A 19,695-nucleotide genomic window follows, 5' to 3' on the forward strand; every position below is an offset into this window, starting at 1 on the left:
GTTTTTTCATAATTTGGTCAAAAGAAAATAATACTCTTAGGGGCTACAATTAGTATGGCATATAGAGATGCTGAAGACAAAAGTTATGGTATCTCAAATTTAAAAATCTTATGTAAAATAACGCAAGTTACGTCAAAAAACTATTCCTGGTGTATTTGCAGGGATAAAAAAAAATCGAGTCCCTCTCATCATAAGCGAACTTTCGAAAATTTTCATTTCGGCCCAGTCTAGTATACAGTGGGCTATTTAATATATTTTTAAGACATCGAAAACTACAGAAGGTATCACTTGATATGCAAAAGGTTTCATTTAGCTTGAAAAACGTTTAAATTGCTTGCAAAAGGCTATAACGTACTCTCACCTTTAGACCTGTATGTTAGTTTAACGGAAATATTTGATATGTGGTAATACGCTTTACGTTACAATACTGCTTAGATTGGATGTTTAACAATAAGCGCTCTTTACGAATCAGAAAAATCAGCAAAAAACATAAACAAAATCGAAATTGAAATCGAAATTATAATGTATATAAAAATAAATTAAATATGTTTTTATGTATTATGTAAATTTTCAAAACATTACTAACCCTTGCGAGGATTCACTACAAGCGGCGGAACTATCTAATCTATAATGGCGATCGGCTTCCGTTTCGGACATTCGAATGTCCTCGGAACCGCTAGGACTCATATGACGTGACGAATGATGCTCTAATTGCCGTATCAGATCCTCAAGATTGCGTATACGCAATGGTCCTGTCGATGGGGCATCCTCATCGTCTTGTAACGGCTGTTGTTGTTGTTGCTGTAAAGATGGTGGCGGCTGATGCAGCTGATGTTGTGATCGATGATGGTGTAATACGTTGCCAGCATGCCCACTAATAGCTGCACTTTCGAGAAGCATATGCGCTTGCGCTGGATCGCATACAATATTTTCACGTGAACTTGATTTGGAACCGCTAGCGCGTTTATACGGTTCCACACTATAGCCAAGCTGTGCATTTTGGCAGTCTTGCAGCGTTTTACGTAACATTTCTTCGCTAAGGCTACCGCTACCGACAGGCGTGTTGCCGGTGGCGGTGCCACGATGTGAGGCTGCATTACGCAATGCTTCCAATATATCTTCGTGATACCCATTAAGGGATTTAAGGGTGCGCTCTACTTCGGAGACCGCCGCACCACCGCTTGTAGAGGCGCCGAGTGTACCATCCTGTTGTGTTATAAGCTCGAGATTATCGGATTGTACATCGTCACCCCATTTGTCCTTCAATTGTTCACCATGCACAAGACCATAACTGTGCTTCTTAAGTATGCCTTTCTCTGCTGGTGTTGTTGTTGTTATTAATAATTAGAATGTTGTTGTTTGTATTGCGTGTTGTTGCATTTTGTAATAATGGAAGAGAAAATCGGGAATAATAAAAAATGTCATTGATTTTTTTCACATTTTTGTTTCTTTTACTTAAGTAAAAGTAAGTTTTCATGGTGCAATTGAGAGTGCGGGTGCGTACAATTGAAAGTGCTGAGAGTGCAGTTATTAATTTTGCTGACGTTCGCAATGGTGTGCGCAAGTAAATCAAATATACGTATGTACAATAACAAAGTGCCAATGGTGCAGGCGATTCGGCGAATCAAAAACATATTTTGACAAGCGCATTCTGTTGGGCCGTGTTTTTCTTGATGAATAATAATCATATACATATATCTTCTTCAACTTTACAGTTAAGTCCAGGGAAAATATGAGGAAAATGTGTTTAGGGCTATGTTTATGAATATCTGGACATTCCCTGGCGCTTTACTGGAACCCCTGATGTAGTACATACATATGTATATTAGAACAATTTCCATTGTAAAATTTGGTTTGGAGACAAATCTGTTTCGGCGCTGAGTTCTCTAATGAAAGGAAAAATGTCACTGATGATGGCGCAACGCCGAAACCGGTTTGTCTCTATACCAATTTTGCCAAGGAATGACGAAAAATCGTTAAAATATACATCAATGATCCACCCTGTCGGAAAATCAACAACGCAAATTAATTGGAACCCTTGACTTTTCTCTAGGAGGGGGGGATACATCCTATAACGCCTTTGCTTACTAAGGTCCACTTTCAGAATGGCAGGTTACCTTAGAGACCCATACTTTGCTGCTCATAAAACTCATACATTTTTGTAGAAAAACATAATATTTCATTTTGTAAGTTGGTCTTATGAGTTCCTCCTTTTTCGATAGTGATTTACTATTATGAGAACAAGGGAGTAGGTCATACAATTTATTGGTATTCTCAATTAATATCAGTGGCTCCTATGCGTGGAGTAACACCCTAACCCAATAAAACGCACTGCGGCAGTTTTCTGTCAAAAATGCTACATGCACATCAGGGCGGGTCGATTTAAAAATCGCTCATTGCTCTGTGAAAATCGTATTCTAGGGATGAAAATAAGAAACTTTACCGAAGGAACCATACCTCTAAAACGAATTTGGGTCGAACTTTTGGGTAGGGGCAATTTCAATTCTACCTGCTGTGTCTTGTGGTGGCTTTAAAAAAACAACACAAGCAATTTTACGATCTGCAATTGTGTCACAGTGATACCTTCATTTTTTAAAACGGTTGAATAAAAAACCCACACAACTATGTTTACGACATGCAAATGCATCACAGTGATGCCTTGGTTTTAAAAGGGGGTTGTAAAAACGCTAATTTCTAATAATTTCTTTTAATTTCTTTTCTATTACTAAGTTAAATTCATTTTTTCATTTACATATGTTCTGACTAAATAAATTTCTAAAGAGAAAAATAAACTCCAAAAAGAATAAACATAGGCATTTCAAAGTGGGATTTTTCAAAATTTTCCCCTACGACCCAAAGGGGGGACATCAGAATTCGTTTTAGAGGTATGGTTCCTTCGGCAGAGTTTCTTATTTTGATCCCTAGAATACGATTTTCACAGAGCAATGGGCGTTTTTTTTGCCTCCCCACAAATCGACCCGGCCTAATGCACATACAACTTGTATGAGAACAACCGGAATAGAATTTACTGCGTAAAAACATACGCGATTTCCAATTATTGATCTAAGTAACTTACTGCTGATTTGCCAAGGTATGATCCTTCAAAAGAACTTTGAAAAAAGTTAAATATAGCGCCAAAATATAAATATAGAAATGACACCACTTCACTGTTGACACGCACACTACGGACGCTATATGTGTGTTTGCTTTACTTAATAACATGTTGTTGTATTGCAGCCTGGCCTGGAGTTCTCAGACTTGATCTCGCGAACAAATGGTAGCAAACCACCTTTTCACTCCTCTTAGATAGGTTGTTATGTGGAATCGTGAAGTCTTATCAAGAAGTTCCCTTATGTGTATATCAAGTAATCTCTCAAGTGTTTTTTACATGAAATATATGAGACTTATTAGCCTGAAATTTTTCCTCCAGAAGACAATACCATCCTAAAGAGAAACCCATTTATACTTGGTGATTTATATGGCAAGCAGCTATTTATGGCCTAGGCAATTTTATCTTCTGACAAAATGTTTCCTATTAGCACGTCAGTTGCTTTCTGGTGTGTCATTTCTACTATTTTCACTACCTTTCCGGGGATGCTAGGGTTCCAGCAGCTGATCGTGCCCATGTTGCATCAGAGCGCTTGTCAAAGTTTGAATCATTTTTGGCTAGCCTCTTTCTTAGCCTTGCTGAGTCCTTCGTGGACTGTTGGCCATGATTTTATTCTTGAACTGTATATGGCTGCATTATATTTCCCCATAGAGTTCTTATACTCCTGAAAATCACCTATTGAATCGCATTCGTTGGAAATTTTACTGAGATTCGACCGCAGGCCGCTAAGGTTTTATCCAAAAATTGATTGGAAAATAATAACTCTGTTCTGAGTTTATAACGGATATATTTAAAGTTTTTTTTTATCTCTATTTATCTTTAGAATAGCTCCTAAGAAATATAAGAACTCCTGTGGCAGGGAGTAATTGAGGGTGTTTTCTATGCTTCTATTCGAGAAGCAAATTTAGCAAGGTGCTATTGTTATTATAAGACGTGTTTTATTACACGCATATACATCTACACTTGCAACTAAAGAAAACGCTCATAGAAAATTACAAATAATAGTAGTGTGTGGAGAAATAGTGCAGACACAAACCTTTTAGGTCGTAGTGTATGACGCATACAACTTTTAACCGCACAAATTTCGCAAGTGTCGATAAAGTTATAACACTTAGCATTCCATATAAAGTTTAAGTGCATGTGTATATATATGTACAAAAAAAAAAAACACAGTCATTATTAGGCCTCGATACTCTGTGACCTTTGATTTATTGTACTTGACCTTTCAGCCTATTACTATATGTGTAGGCATTTGATGTACTTGATTACGTCTTCAGGCTTTGTGTTTGTACTTCATTTCACGAAGAGATTCAAAGTCACTCCACCTAGATGGGAGAGTCTCCGCCTTGTCAGAGCGAGCATACGCAGGAATATAAGCCGACGTTTCAATGAGTTTAGCTGATACTCACGTTGCTGGGAGTGTATACAATTAAGCCTGTCTTTGCCTTGGTCATCCAGTTCAGTGTTATCTGAACTGTTATGTTTCCCAGTTACTTATGGTTTCACTAGTGTAGCAAACTGCTTGGCTAGGAAATCTGCATGTTCAATACCTCAGGTCCCTGATGCCCGGGAACCCAGCTTAACAAAACGTTGTTTTTGTCTCCCAGATTCATCTCCTAGTCTAGAAGTAATTGTGTCAGAGTGCAAATTATGCAGGACTGCCTGGCTGTCTGACATAATGAGGATAATTCTCGAGGATTAGCCTCTTCGTTTGCATTCTCTAAAGAAAATTTATATTGCATGGATTTCTGCCTAAAATATAGTGTGGTAGCATCCGATCAGTATCGAGTTCTTAAAGTTCGACACATAGATTCCAGCTCCCATTTTTCCATCATCAAATGTCGATCCATCCGTGAACCAGATCTATGATTCAGAGATGGTATATAGATTCCCTCTTTCTCAAAGAGTTTTTCCACAATGGATACCTCCGAACTCCGTGTGACTCTGAGCGTTGGGGCCATTGCATCACGCAGTTGCAATACGAGATTTCCTATGAATTTTCTTATTATGTACTTTCATATGTTCTGTCATGTGTCCACTCTTTAGCCCGAAAATGTTTTGAATTCATAGTGCAGAAAGTATTGCTTCTTTTCCTATTAGAATAGGGAATGGAGGTATTCCCACTAAGGTACTAAGTGCATCAGCAGGAGACGTTCTAATCGCACCTGTGATGCCAATACAAACTAATCGATTCAATTGGCTTAATTTTGCTATCGCTGTTCTGTGTGTGGTCTTCGGCCACTAATATAAAGCATTGGTGATTATTGGCTTCAGAACAAGGTGTTTTGCTTATATTGAAAATCTGATTAGCAAGGTGCTAACGAAACATTTTTTTTTTGAGAAAAGCCCGAAATTTGCGTGGAAGTGAAAAGTCAAGACATTGAAATTTGTTCCGATTCATTTAAAGAATTGTCATAGAAATTACCCGCATACTAAATAAAGCCTTACATATACTAGAGAAAAGGCTTCAGTAAAGGCTTGCTATTCCTTTATTTTTCTTATGAAAATGGTAAAACAATTATTCGTTGAATGTTTGAGTGCCTATTTTCGCCTGGAATATCCATTATATAAATTGTGGAATAGTACCCTCTCATAAATCTATTTGATAATACCTCAAACTAAAGGTCATTAAATGATCATGTATGTTTGTATGTATGTGATATGTTGCACTAAAAAACTGTAAGCAGAAATTGGAAGCGCAATTAATTTATATAATAAAAAGACTAAAGGACTAGACTAATTATTTAATTGAACATTGAATGCGACGAATATGTCTGCTATATTTTCTTTTTGCTTATGTTATGTATATATTTTAACGGCACAACAAGCACTAACTAACTGTCAATTACGAGTATGTATTTGTTTATTTGTATTTATATGTTAGAACGAAAATGCAATTACATACATAAATATGCATTGACATATCTATTTAAGAAGGTACATACTAGGGGTGGGACTATTTGAATAAAAATTATTCGAATAATACCTAATTTCTTTTATTCGCCAGGTATTCGTAATTCGAATAATATTTATTCGAACTTTTTATTCGTTTATTCGAATTCCTTTCCTTATTATTCGAATAAAAAAAAAAAAAACTGTTTATCCTCCGCTCATCGCTTGTACATATGAGCATGCACATGTATGTATACATACATATATTTACGTGTGTATAGATGCATATGTGCATATATTTTTGTTGGTTTAGGGTTGCTTTGCTAATATTCATTTATTTAGTTATATATACGTAACCAAAGTTAATCTTGAGTCTTAAGCTAGAAATATCAGGGTCTTTATCCAATGTACTATCATAGAACTTTGTTTATTAGTAAACAAGTGTGTAAATTTCATACAAAAATGTACATGTATTTTAATAAAAATTATATGGTAGGGATTTTTGTTTCCCATATACATACATATTGTTACGAATATTAGCAACACTAAGGGGTATTGCCATCTCTAAGCCGATGCTAAGCAGTGACTGTACGCAGATCAATAATTCAATCATTATGTCTACACATATGTACGTACACGCAGCGGATATCTTATCTGAGATGCTCCCAAAAGTATGCAATTGTAATTGTGGAAGTGTCGCTCACAAATACACGCGCATATAAGAAGCTATACACGTGCATCTGTAGTTATAATTATAAGGCTGTGACTAAGTAAACTCTGAAAGCGCCTAGAAGATGCAACGAGGAAATCACAGAGTATAAAAGCAACCACGGTAGAGGCGCAATAAGCAGTTTTGATTAAGACGCTATCTGGCGAGCAATAGCAGTACTATTTATTGTGAAGTACTTTAATAAAGGCCATTTTCCATTATTCAATATTGGAGTTATTTATTCAACAGTTCAGTGATTCGAACGTTAGCAGAAGATTGCAAATAAGGGGAAGTAAATTCGTTACCATATGTATGTAAGTACATATGTTGTAAGTAGGTGGGATTTTTATTTCATATCACCCTTTGCGCAGTTTCTTGAATTTACATATCTATGTATATATAGAGATACCCACATGCACTTGTATATGAATCCAATTTCAAAGGAATCTGCAAGAATACAACATGTACATATGTTAGAAAATGCTTATATGCATATTTGGGTATTTATATTACAGCGTTTAACGCGTTCAAGGCCAAACCAAATTTTAAGGAGCGGCAAAAACAGACAGGAATTCGTTTTTGAAACGAGTCACTAGTTCCACTAGAATTTTGTTACGTTTAAAATGGATTGCTTGAAACTTTATTTTATGACATTTTTTTCCAAAGTTTTCAATGAAGTTAACATTAACCTTAGATAACTTTTGAATCATCAGACTTCGCAAAAAATGTTGACAATCACATGTAAAAATATTTTTTTTAATGGTGACCAATTAGATGTTTATACAAACCAAAAGTTATCAAAACGAAATTTTTCCATACAACCTACATACATATGTATGTATGTATATGCGAAACAAAAATTCCTACCATATTGTAACGAATTTACTGCAATTCCCCTTATTTGCAATCTTCTGCCAACGATCGTATCGCTAAACTGTTGAATAAATAACAACAATAATGAATAATGAAAAAATGCTTTTATTAAAGTACTTCACAATAGCACTTTTACTTTGCAACGAATAGCTTGCTTAATAACCAAACTGATTGATAGCTCAAATGAAACTGACTATTGCCCGACAGATAGCGTGCTTAACTGAAACTGCTTGTAGCGTCTCTACCGCTGGTGCTTTTATACTCTCTGATTTCCTCGTGACATCTTCTAGGCGCTTCCGGAATTTACTTAGTCACCGCCTTATAATTATAACTACAGATGCACGTATATAGCTTCTCATATGCTTGTATTTGTGAGCGACACTTCCACAATTAAAATTGCATACTTTTGGGAGCATCTTAGATATCTGCATGTGTTTGTGCATCTCTTCTCTGGTGCGTGTACGTACATATGTGTAGACATAATGATTTATTCGTTTATGTAGATACAAGTGACTGTCTGCTTTATTGTTGTTGTGACTTCATTTACTTAGCATCAGACTAGGGATGTGAGCATCACTTAGTGTCACTCATATTCGTCACACTGCCCTCCACCTAAGTCTGATCGACCCAATCAGACAAATCTCTCGATCTAAACGCTCCTAGCATCGTCAAATGTACCACTCTTCTATTTCGTGGTTTCCCAATCGCTTGTATGCGGTAGATGACATCACTGATCGTCTTCACAACTCTGTACGGGCCTCCCCAACTGCACCGATATTTGAATGGAACACTATTCCGCCGGTGAGGGTTGTATAGCAGTACCACATCTCCCTCCCGGAAACCTTCCGAATTAATTTCCTTGTCGTACCTGTGTTTCATCTTACTACTCATTATCCTGGATCGTTCTCTCGCACTCTGTGGTTTGGCCAATGAACTACTTCGTAGAGCTTGCGCTTGACGGATTGGCTTCGCATAATCAGTATCGATTCCACGTTTCACAACAGTAGTGTGCCCGGCTTGAAACTAACCTCGCATTTTTCCTGGGAAATTCATTCCTTCGTTTTTGTGCGTCCTTTAGGGCTTGTCAATGCCAGTGTTTCTCTCGCAGGTACTTTTGATTTCGGTTTATTCGATCCATCAACCTTTACCTTTGACTTTCATGGTCTTTGTCGAGTCTTCTCCACCAGCACCCGATTACTGCTGAACCCTTTCTACAAACTAAAGTTAAGTGGTATATCATGGTTCTTATAGCGCATAATCTTTCTCCACATATCGATTCTGATGTCGTGGTCAACTAAGAAGTCCACTCCCAAAATGACTTCATCAACAACCTCCGCCACAATGAATTTGTGTAGAACCATGACCTTTCCAATTAAGACCTCACATACAACTTCTCCTTGGACTTGGTTATACTCGCCAGTGACCGTAGGAAACCTTGCTGCAGGTAACGATTTTACTCTCCTGTTGACCAAGTCAGATCGGATTAAGGAATGAGATGCTCCTGTATCTACAGTCAGTACACGCTCCTTGCCATCCAGCTTTCCTTTGACGGCAAGACTGCTCGATTTTCTTCCAATTTGCGACACAGATATCACAGGACATTCAATAGCTGGGGCAAGTTTTCGTTCTTTACATCTGACACGCTCTTATTCATCTCCCCCAACTATGCGTTTACGGCCACCCACATTGTTGGAACTATTAGGACCAAGATCGCAATGACGTGCATTGTGACCGGACTTCGCGCATTTGAAGCATTTGATAACTCTTTCACTCCGCTTTTGCGATCCTTTCAGCGCCTCCAATATTGCGTCTACCCACTCTGGCCTTTCTACTTCCACACGGCGTGCTTTGAAAACTGGCTTACATAGAACCGACGCTGTTTCCTGAATCAGAGCTTGTGACACCGTTTCTGCGAATGTGGGCTTTGGATTCGCATATGTAGCCCGCTTCGTTTCCACATCTCGTATGCCATTTATGAAGCTCTGGATTTTTACCCTTTCAGTATATTCCACGGGTACGTCCGCATTTGCAAGATGAGCCAATTTTTCAATATCTGAAGCAAACTCCTGCAATGTCTCATTTGCTTTTTGGTAGCGGTTTTGCAACTCAATTTGGAATATCTGTTTTCTATGCTCGCTTCCATAACGTCGTTCTACAGCAGCCATCAATGCTTCATAGTTGTTCCGCTCTCCTTCGGGAATCGTCTGTAGGATTTCGGCTGCTGGCCCCTTCAATGCCACGAACAGTGCAGCAACTTTATCTTCCGCATTCCAGTTGTTCACTGCTGCGGTCTTCTCAAATTGTAGCTTGAAGACCTGGAAAGGAACAGAACCGTCAAAGGATGGTGTTTTTACCTTCGTATTGCTTGCTGAAATAACTGGGCTACTTAGTTGCAGCTCCTGTATACGACCTTTTAAAGCATCTACCTCAGCCTCGATTTTGTTCTCAAACTGCATTATTTTTTCGTCCATAGGGGCTTCTAGTTTTGCAGAGATCTGCGATGATACCTGTGCTGAAATTTGTCCCGACATTTCGGATATACGTGCCTCCTCTGTTCCAATCCTGGATTTTATTTGTGACGACATTTCGGATATACGTGTACCCCTGTGATTCCATTTGGGATACCATATATGTCTTCTTTTCTGCCTTTGTCTTTTGTTCTTCCAGTTGAGTTTCCATCTTTGATGTAATACGTGTTTCCTGTGATTCCGGTTGGGATGCCATATATGTTTTCTGTTCTTCCAGTAGAGATGACACTGTCGATGTTTGAGCAGATATTGCAGCCAAAATCATGTTCAAGTCTGTGCTCGTAACTGTCTGCGATGTTTCTTCCATTTTTGTTGTTTCCTCGCCATCAAGATGAAAGTCATACTCTTCCACGTCAATTCCTTCTAATTCCATTGCCTGTCGTAGTCGTTCCTTAAGTTCTAGTTTAATGCCGGTTGTATTCAATCTACGGCTCTCCAACTCCTTCTTCAGTTGCTGGATCTTCAATTCACTTAACTTTGGCATGTCCAAGTTGTATTCGAAGTATTCGGAATTTATTCAACAATTCCTCTTCTGACACCAATTGTAACGAATTTACTGCAATTCCCCTTATTTGCAATCTTTGCCAACGATCGTATCGCTAAACTGTTGAATAAATAACTCCAATAATGAATAATGAAAAAATGGCCTTTATTAAAGTACTTCACAATAACACTTTTACTTTGCAACGAATAGCTTGCTTAATAACCAAACTGAATGATAGCTCAAATGAAACTGACTATTGCCAGATAGATAGCGTGCTTAACTGAAACTGCTTGTAGCGCCTCTACCGCTGGTGCTTTTATACTCTGTGATTTCCTTGTGGCATCTTCTAGGCGCTTCCAGAATTTACTTAGTCACCGCCATATAATTATAACTTCAGATGCACGTATATAGCTTCTGATATGCTTGTATTTGTGAGCGACACTTCCACAATTACAATTGCATACTTTTGGGAGCATCTTAGATATCTGCATGTGTTTGTGCATCTCTTCTCTGGTGCGTGTACGTACATATGTGCAGACATAATGATTTATTCGTTTATGTAGATACAAGTGACTGTCTGCTTTATTGTTATTGTGACTTCATTTACTTAGCATCAGACTAGGGATGTGAGCATCACTTAGTGTCATTCATATTCGTCACAATATTAATCCTATTAAAATACATGTACATTTACACACTTGTTTACTAACAAATAGAGTTATATAATCAGTACAGTGGATAACGACCGCGATATTTCCAGCTTAAGGCTCAAGCACAACTTTGGTTACGTATATATAACTAAATAAATGAATATTAACAAAGTAACCCCAAACAAACAAAAATATATGCACATATGCATCTATACACACATAAATATATGTATGTGTACATACATGTGCATGCTCATATGGACAAGCGATGAGCGTATGATAAACAGATTTTTTTTTATTCTAGTATTCGAATAGTATTATTTGAAAAGTATTATTCGAATAGTACTATTCGAGCAATAAGGAAAGGATTTCAAATAAACGAATAAAAAGTTCGAATAAATATTATTCGAATTATTTGAAACGAATAAATTTATTCGTTTATTTGAATAACGTTTATTCGAATATAATTCGAAAATAATCCCACCGCTAATACATACTTATGTATGTATGTATGTAAATACCCATTTATTAGTTTAGTAAATACATGACTCATTTAACCAAGATTATTTATAATGTAATTATTATTGTACGAGTATTATTGCAACTAACAACACTAATCAGGGCTGAGCACAATTAGGTGGAACGTCAACAAATATGCGTGTAGGTATGTATGTATGTGCTATTTAGTAGCTGCAATTAAATGTATGTATGTAGGTGAAGCTGTTCGTTAAAAAATTTGCTTGATCAGGCGGAATATCATGCATTGTGGTCTAAAAATAAAGTGTACAAATTTCACTCGAAATAGACAGTATATCCAGAAATCGTTCTAGTCTCAGTTGTCGTAGAAGGCACTTTATCCAGGTAAAAGAATACTGGGGTCTACGTGGGGTCTATCGCCCTCTATCTCTCATTTTATATTTACAGCGATTGTAAAGCCTATCCTATACTATGGAGTCCTTGTTTGGTGGATAGCCACACATTATAGAATTTACCTCAAATAGGGCCCTAGATTGATGAGGAGTGTGATGACTAGTACCTTGGACCTACCTTATTATTTTCTAGCTTTTAGTATTATTATTACTTAATGTAAGTATTGTTTTCAATAAAACCGTTTAACTTAAAATTTTTTTAAATTATTTTATTTTCAAGTTTTTAGTCTTTATTTCACTGCCCATTATTTCTCATTCTATTTAGTTCATTTAGTGACTCATTATTACAAGGAATCTTTCCTGAAAATTTGCTACAATCTAAGTCCCCAATACATAATCCTTCGAAAGACTTTACTCGACTCAGTGCCATGTATGCTTGTCCCTCCTCGAACTCCAGAGTATTTTGATATTACTTCTACCGGACTATATGTAATATATATTCCAAATATGAGCCAAATCGGACCACAAATACGATTTTTTTGATTATCTCGATCCTTGCGCCATCTAGCGGCGAGTTTTTTCATAGGTCGCTTTCTATTCATGTATGTATTATGTGTTCCAAATATGAACCAAATCGGACCACAAATACGATTTTTTTTAAATATTTCGCTCCATGCGCCACCTATCGGAGTTTTTTCTTATAATTGCATTGTCATAGGGTTCTGAACTATATTCCAACTTTCAAGCTTGTAGCTTATCGGAAAGTTAGTTAAATTTTAATTACAAAATTCGTAAATTCGCCGGCCGGCCGTTCGCTTGCAACACAGAGTCAAGCTAAATAAAACCGTTTAAAAATTAGGGGGCCGTTATTAAAACAGTGGCAACACTGGAATAAAATAGCTTGAACTGCAGCCCCGCCAAATCTTCCATATATTGACATCCAAGCAGCAATTACGGCAATAATTTCGCATAGCGCATCATATAAAAGTGTTGTAAAGTGTAAGCAATCCCTGGAAAGAATCGGGACGGAAAAAAGTCTACATCTATACTGAGTACCAGGGCATATGGGAGTAGATGGTAATGAAAAAGCGGATGAGCTAGCTAATCAGGGCACATCTTTCGAAGCTTGTACCGTAGATGTCCCAATTCGGTTGGTCGAGATTAAAAGAAGGAGAGAGATGCACATGATCGATCAAGCGTGGGCCTGTAAATTGTCGAAGATCATGTGTCTTACAACCTTAGACTAAAAATCATCAAAAATAGAGCACTGTAGACTCATGACGTATATTCTGACTGAATGCTGCCTTCTGGCGTTACAATCTTTCAAATTACTTTGTCAGTGATATAACATGAAGGACGTGCGGGTTGGAGTTGGCCAAGTTAAAATTTGAGAAACTTTTATTTCCGCGAAGAGGACCGTGGACCGATCTATTCTCTTTGTCAAGCTTCATGTTTGAGAAACTTTTCTATTTGAAATGCTACTCGATTTGCTTGGAATTTAGTATAGGGGTTCCTCTTCGACAATCTTAATATTTGGGATCCTTTCTTTCCATAAAGTGGACCAGGAAGGTAGAAATTCAATAATTATAAAAGCTCAAAATCGGATGACCCAATTTTAAAAATCATAGCTGCGTCGGTTTTTCAAAGTTTCGTAGATGGTTTGTAAGCGGGGATTTAGTTCCATATGTGGACCCAAATCTAAGATATATACCAAAATGTGAACCACGGTTATTTCAGAATGTGTTTTCACCATATGGGTATCAAATAGGATGAGGGTTTCAACAAGGGGTGAGTGGTGATAAAGAAGAAGAGCGATCAGGAAATGGAGAGTTATAAAAGAAGCCGCAGATTGAAAAAGAGAAAAAAGAAAATAAGAGATGGGAGTTGGAATCGGAGACGGAGAGAAAGTGAAGGGTGAGAGAAAGAAAAAAAGACAGAGGCAAAGTGTGTGGAAAAAAAGTGGGAGTAGGAAATGGAGATACAAATGCAGAAAACGCGAGGAGAAAATAGGAAGAAGAGGAAACTAGGGACGGCAAGGAGATGAAGCAAAACAGCGGGAGGTTGAGGGAGAGGAATTAAATGCAAGTAGCAGAGAGACAAATCGAGAGAGTGACAGGTGGAAGGTACGGCGGAGAAAAGGCAAGAAGAAACAATTTTTTTTTTGTTTTTTGCAGAAACTACAGTATCACATAGCCTCTGTCTACTGAGAAGTAGTGGTGGTAGTTGGAGTGGGAATGGCTGTGAGGAGAAGATGAATGAAATAAGAGATGGAAATAAATAAGAAGGAAAATGAACATAGTGGGAAAGAGGGTGAGGAGGGAAGCGGGGCTTTTGAAATGTAGGCAAGTCTGCCGGGTACCCTGAATGCACATGGTTTTACAAATTTTCAGTTACAGCACGGCAGCTCTAAGAGTCACCCAATTCGAATGAAATTTTGCACAGTTTATTCTTAGAGTATAATTGATTACATTTCGCCCGAAAACATAATATTCGCAAAAAAGTATATATGTGTAACGAACGGCTTAATGTGGGTATGTGTCTTATGTTGTATGTGTCTATATGTTGAGTATAAAAGTTGAATGTAAGTTAATGTTTATTTAATTAGTTATGCAACAAAATGCTGTTATTCAAGTGTAGGTACATATAGTCAGGTGGAAGATGCATGAAATTGTTCAAGCTTTTGGTACCTACCAGAATGAGCTTGATCATCATCTCCGCCGACAGTATAACGTCGACCATGTATACTTTTATCCCTGAAATAAAACAAAAAAAATTTAAATATTACTTAAACTGGTCAACACTAACAGGGTTATGAACATGGCGAAGTGATGGTCACTTTTAACACTGTGCAACAAAGTTAAGTTATTGGCATGGATGTATATTATTGTATAATTCCAACAGTTTTTTTTACAACATTTCTGAAAACGTAAATAAAGCAGATTTTAGACTACCAAAAAATACATTTCTTGCGCTATGTATTGAATCTTAGACCTTCGGTGTATATGTTCTTATAACTTCGTAAATTACTTGGAAAACTCAACGCTATAATGGATCCGCAAATTTTAATTGCGAAAAACAGGTATCAGATTCGAAATAAAAACATATAGCATGCTTTTGGGCGATCAACCATTCTAACCATCCAAAACAGCCATGAAAGCATAGGAATATGACTCAATGAAGCAGTCTAGCGCCATCTAATAGAGAACGAACGAACTACGTGGTCCAGTACCTAAGCTTACAAAGTCATCCTGGGGCCACAATAGAGTCGCAGGGGTGGGGCAAGGGTGTGGAAATGGCAGAACATACTATACACGTGTATACCGAAGTTTCTGAATAAACGGAAGAGGTTGGTCTGCTTTTCATTGCGCCTATCCGGAAATAAGAATATACTGCCAGATCATTGCAGATTCTTTCAGGCAGAAATTGTAGCAGTGAAGAAAACAGCAGATATTCTGGAGGACCCGTGCTTAAGCTGCAGTCGCGGCCGCCGTGCTGTGGTGGAAGCATGCTCCGCCTACCACACCGAAGGTCCTCGGTTCAAGTTCCGGACAAAGCAACATAAAACAATTTTAAAAAAGTTTTTTCAATTAGAAAAAAGTTTCTCTATACGGGGTCGCCTACTGGTATTGGTTTGACAAGCACCCTGAGTGTATTTCTATTATAACAACCTTCAGTTTGCAGCCGCCGTTCGTATTCGGCATAAAACATGTAGGCCCCGGCCCGCCGATTCATAGGATAAAGTACAAAGGAGCATCGCAGAAATTGGAATAGAAGCCCGGCCTTAACCTCCTAACAGGAAAATCACGCCAAGTGTTTTATTTGTATAGGGCGAGGAAAATGCTTCCATTACCTCTATGTCTTGGAGTAGTGTGATGCATTTGATGTACCAACAGTACAATGCCCAACTATGAATGACGATGACGATGGCCGCCAGTACTTTGACTTCTTTTCGTTTACTGCCCTATAGTAAATATGATACCCAATTCATTACATTTGTCTTATGAGAGAAGACGAGTAATATATAAGCAAACATTTTTGAATTTCACTGAGAATTTTTTCAATGCAGAAATAAACTCGTTGTAGAGTTACTAATTGCAAAACCTTGTTTCCACAATTTTAATGTTGCTCTAACCAGAGCGTGAACCCTGGATCTTCGATGTGGTAGGCGGAGCACGCTAACACCGCGCCACAGCGGCCACAAAATTCGTATACTTTCAGTATTAATAGCCCTCACTATCGCACACACCTTGTTGTTGGTGTGAGGGCTTTGCCGAACTCCATGGCACCCGACTTTAGAGCTGACTAGTTAAGGGCCTTCACCTGCGCCGTTTCGCTTCAAAGGAGGGCGGCGGAGTGTCGGTCACCAAGAACTGTCCGCCTCCTAATCGAGAGTATTACTCGGACCGATGAGGCGATTTACAGCCAGGGTTTTTTGGAGTGTATTTGAATGGAGCCTGCTTGGTACCGGGACGCCGCGGGCAGTAACGATGGTCTTACCACGGCCTTACCGCAGATTTTCATCACCACATTTACTTTTGGACCGCCGAGATCGCCTTGTCGGGCACGTGGTCGTGTGACCGAGACGAACTCAAAAACTTCAACGGAAAAGGCGATGGCGTCACAGGTTTGGATAGAGGAAATCGCTTTCAGTTTTCTTTCGAACGCGGATAGCGATGCTAGTGCGCAAACATTGCGCTCCGCAAAGGAGCGGGCTGTCAACCCGGACAAAAAACTAACGTTAGGACAAGAACGAGACAGGGGGTTAAGAGGGATTTTCTCATAACGCCAGGCAGTGTTAAGAATTGTACAGCGCTTGGGCGGAGCGGTCGGCCCAACTAACCACAAAAGCAAGCGTTTGACACGGACCCGTGAGACAGTTGAGACTCCGGCTTTCAACGAGAAGAACGTAACCCAAGTTGCGAAGCGGTCCCTGCACTAGTAGGATGCAACAACCGAAAGGTCGAGATCCGTAGAAGGAAGCTGATTAGTATCTTGGTCAAACTGATGCATAATAAACCAAATAAAGCGCTACTAGTCTGCAGTAAACAGCTGGATGGTACAATAGGGTTAAGCCGTTGACTTGTAGCAATAACGGGACTTTATTTTTAATGTCATGCCAATTTAATTTATATAAGTATTAATGTCGTATTAATGTACTTACCTGAATCCTGCTTGATTGGCGTACACTAATTTGCTGGAACCATCCAATGAAACCTCCTCAACTGAGTGATGATTTGCGGCAGTGGCTGCGGCGCTGGCATAGCCCTTGGCGATGGGCTTTTTCGAATATGGCGGATCATATTTGAGTGTAGTAGTCTTGCGTCTATATCAATACGTTCAACAATTTATATAATAACAAACATCATCGTCGTCATTACGACCATAATTGTTGTTGTAGTCGTTGTTGTTGTCATCATTATACCATCGCAAGCAGTCACAACATCCATATCCATTGAATCATTTAATTGAACATTTTTTTCGAATATTTTTTAAATTTTTTTTTTTAATTTTAAAATAGTGCAAAGTAGCATTTTGTGTTTTAAATAATTTAGTATATTTTTTGTAAATATTTTTGTCATTTCATATTATAATAATATTTAATAATGAATTTATATTAGTTTGGATATTATTTTAAAATTGTTCACCATTTTTTTGTTTTTTTTTTATTTGGTTAGATATTATTAAAATATAAATGGCATGATAATAAAGTGTTTATTTTTCGTTATGTTGTTTATTTTTTGATTGATTGATTGGATTTTGTTGGTGATGCGATGATGTTGAATTAATTTTGGCAAAAAATAATTTTTGAATTTGTCGGGTGGTTGGTTGTTTGGTTACATATGTATATAATATGTACGTAGTAGGAATGCACGTTTTATTTTTTGGTTTGTGGATTTATGAAAAATTTAAACAATAATAAAAAAAAATGTTTTTGATTAGAATCGATCATTTATATGCATATATATGGTTTTCGTTCAGTCAATGTGTATTTTTTTCTATGTATATGTGTATGTACGTCAGTTGTGCACAACGCAGGCAGAGCTTCGAATACAAACGTAACTTTTTTTAGTAGTATGTGTTTACTTGGAGAATGTTTGAGCGCAGAATTCACGCATGCGATGTTTACTGCTTGAACTATAAGCTAAAACTAGAGTTGGGTCGTTTCGTTCTGAACTTGCTTAATTGATCGGGTCTCTCCACTGAACAAGTGAACTAGATCTTCGATTTCGCTTCTATTTGTTCTTTTAGTTCGTTTTATCTAATGTTATTCTTTCTCTCTGCTCGTTCGCGAACATTGTAAATTCATACATACATACATAGAAATTCACAGCGAGCACGAATGTCGATGATGCCACCTATACTAAAAATATCCATACACAAAGCATTGCTGCATACACACTCCCATCTATACTTGTTAACTTTTTTCGTGGGTGTGCGCAGCAGTGAACAGTGAAGAACAACTTGTTCGTTCATCAAAAAAAGAACGAAAGAACCGAATCTCTGAAATGAACGAAAAAGTACAACTCTAGCTAAAACTGATTGACTGCTTGGTTTACTTTGTCGCTGCGCTCACACGACATTTAGATGAACGCCGAATAGATTTCCGAAGCTCTATGGAGCTATCGAGTGCACCACTGATGTGTGTATGTAAGTAAGTAAATGCGAGTAAATACAAGTTTTCTATAATACAAATGGCTATGTAACATGTATATATATATATATGTGTGTATGTATTTGTATGTATGTATATGTTGTGACTAAATTAAAAAAAATAAATCTATTGTGATGTGCGATTATTAGTTGTGCGAAAATGGAAAAAAAATTGCAAATAAAAAATTTTCAGTTATGAACATAAATTCATATTTATTAACAAAAAGCTGAAGCGAACTCAGTTAATATAAAAATTGTGTTCATTTTATATTGAGACGAAATTTTTAAATAATATTTTAAATTTTTTATTTTGTTTCCTCTTATAACTATTTTAAATTAAAAACGTATGCATTGATTAGAGTGTTGCCTAAAAGTGCGAATACCGCCAACTAATGAATTATGATTTGTTTTGTATGAGATTTTTATAAAAGCATCGGAGTTATTCTATAACAAAAGTCCTGGCACCTGATTATGGTTCTTAAGTTTGGTCGTCATACAAACTCTGGTAAGACTATGGGCACATTCAGTCTATGTGAGGCCAGTTCAACCTAACCTACGCATGCGTTGTTTTCGGGTCAAACTAATGATTCTTAATCATTTTTTTCCTGGAGCAGATCCCCTTTGGAAAATGGTGAGTGCATATTTAGGAATTAAACTTCCACTTCTTTGGGTACAATATGGGCGCGATTGTTTATTCTTTGTTAATTTGGATTTTTAATTTTTCCTGCTTACTGTACTTTAAAGTAGTGAGCGATTCAACTTCGCTTCATTTGTAAAGTCCGATCGATAAAGATATAACTGATAAATCAATATAATAGTACTCACTTTAAAACTCTTCAAATACTCGTTCATGAGTGAGACATAAATGTACATAAGTGAGGAGTAGATTGTAAAAAAAAAGTTGTATGGCAATAGTTTTTAAGGGATAAG

At 37.5% G+C, this 19,695-nt stretch overlaps 1 protein-coding gene across 28 annotated transcripts in view; it reads right to left on the reverse strand.

The window, feature by feature from the left end:
- mmd (mind-meld) overlaps nt 1–19,695 on the reverse strand; it is a 1,228,927-nt gene that overhangs the window by 23,627 nt on the left and 1,185,605 nt on the right. For 22 of the 28 annotated variants that reach the window (XM_067784016.1, XM_067784007.1, XM_067784005.1 and 19 more), the window contains 3 exons: nt 17,276–17,437; nt 14,806–14,867; nt 587–1,319 (listed from right to left, as the gene is read on the reverse strand). In XM_067784016.1, coding sequence (XP_067640117.1) covers nt 587–1,319; nt 14,806–14,867; nt 17,276–17,437 — 957 coding nt within the window. The remainder of the gene's footprint in view (nt 1–586; nt 1,320–14,805; nt 14,868–17,275; nt 17,438–19,695) is intronic. The other 6 variants (XM_067784029.1, XM_067784025.1, XM_067784021.1 and 3 more) reach the window with 1 other exon arrangement.

The sequence above is a fragment of the Eurosta solidaginis genome, chromosome 4 (genome assembly GCF_040869045.1).
Source record: "Eurosta solidaginis isolate ZX-2024a chromosome 4, ASM4086904v1, whole genome shotgun sequence".
Classification (NCBI taxonomy): domain Eukaryota; kingdom Metazoa; phylum Arthropoda; class Insecta; order Diptera; family Tephritidae; genus Eurosta; species Eurosta solidaginis.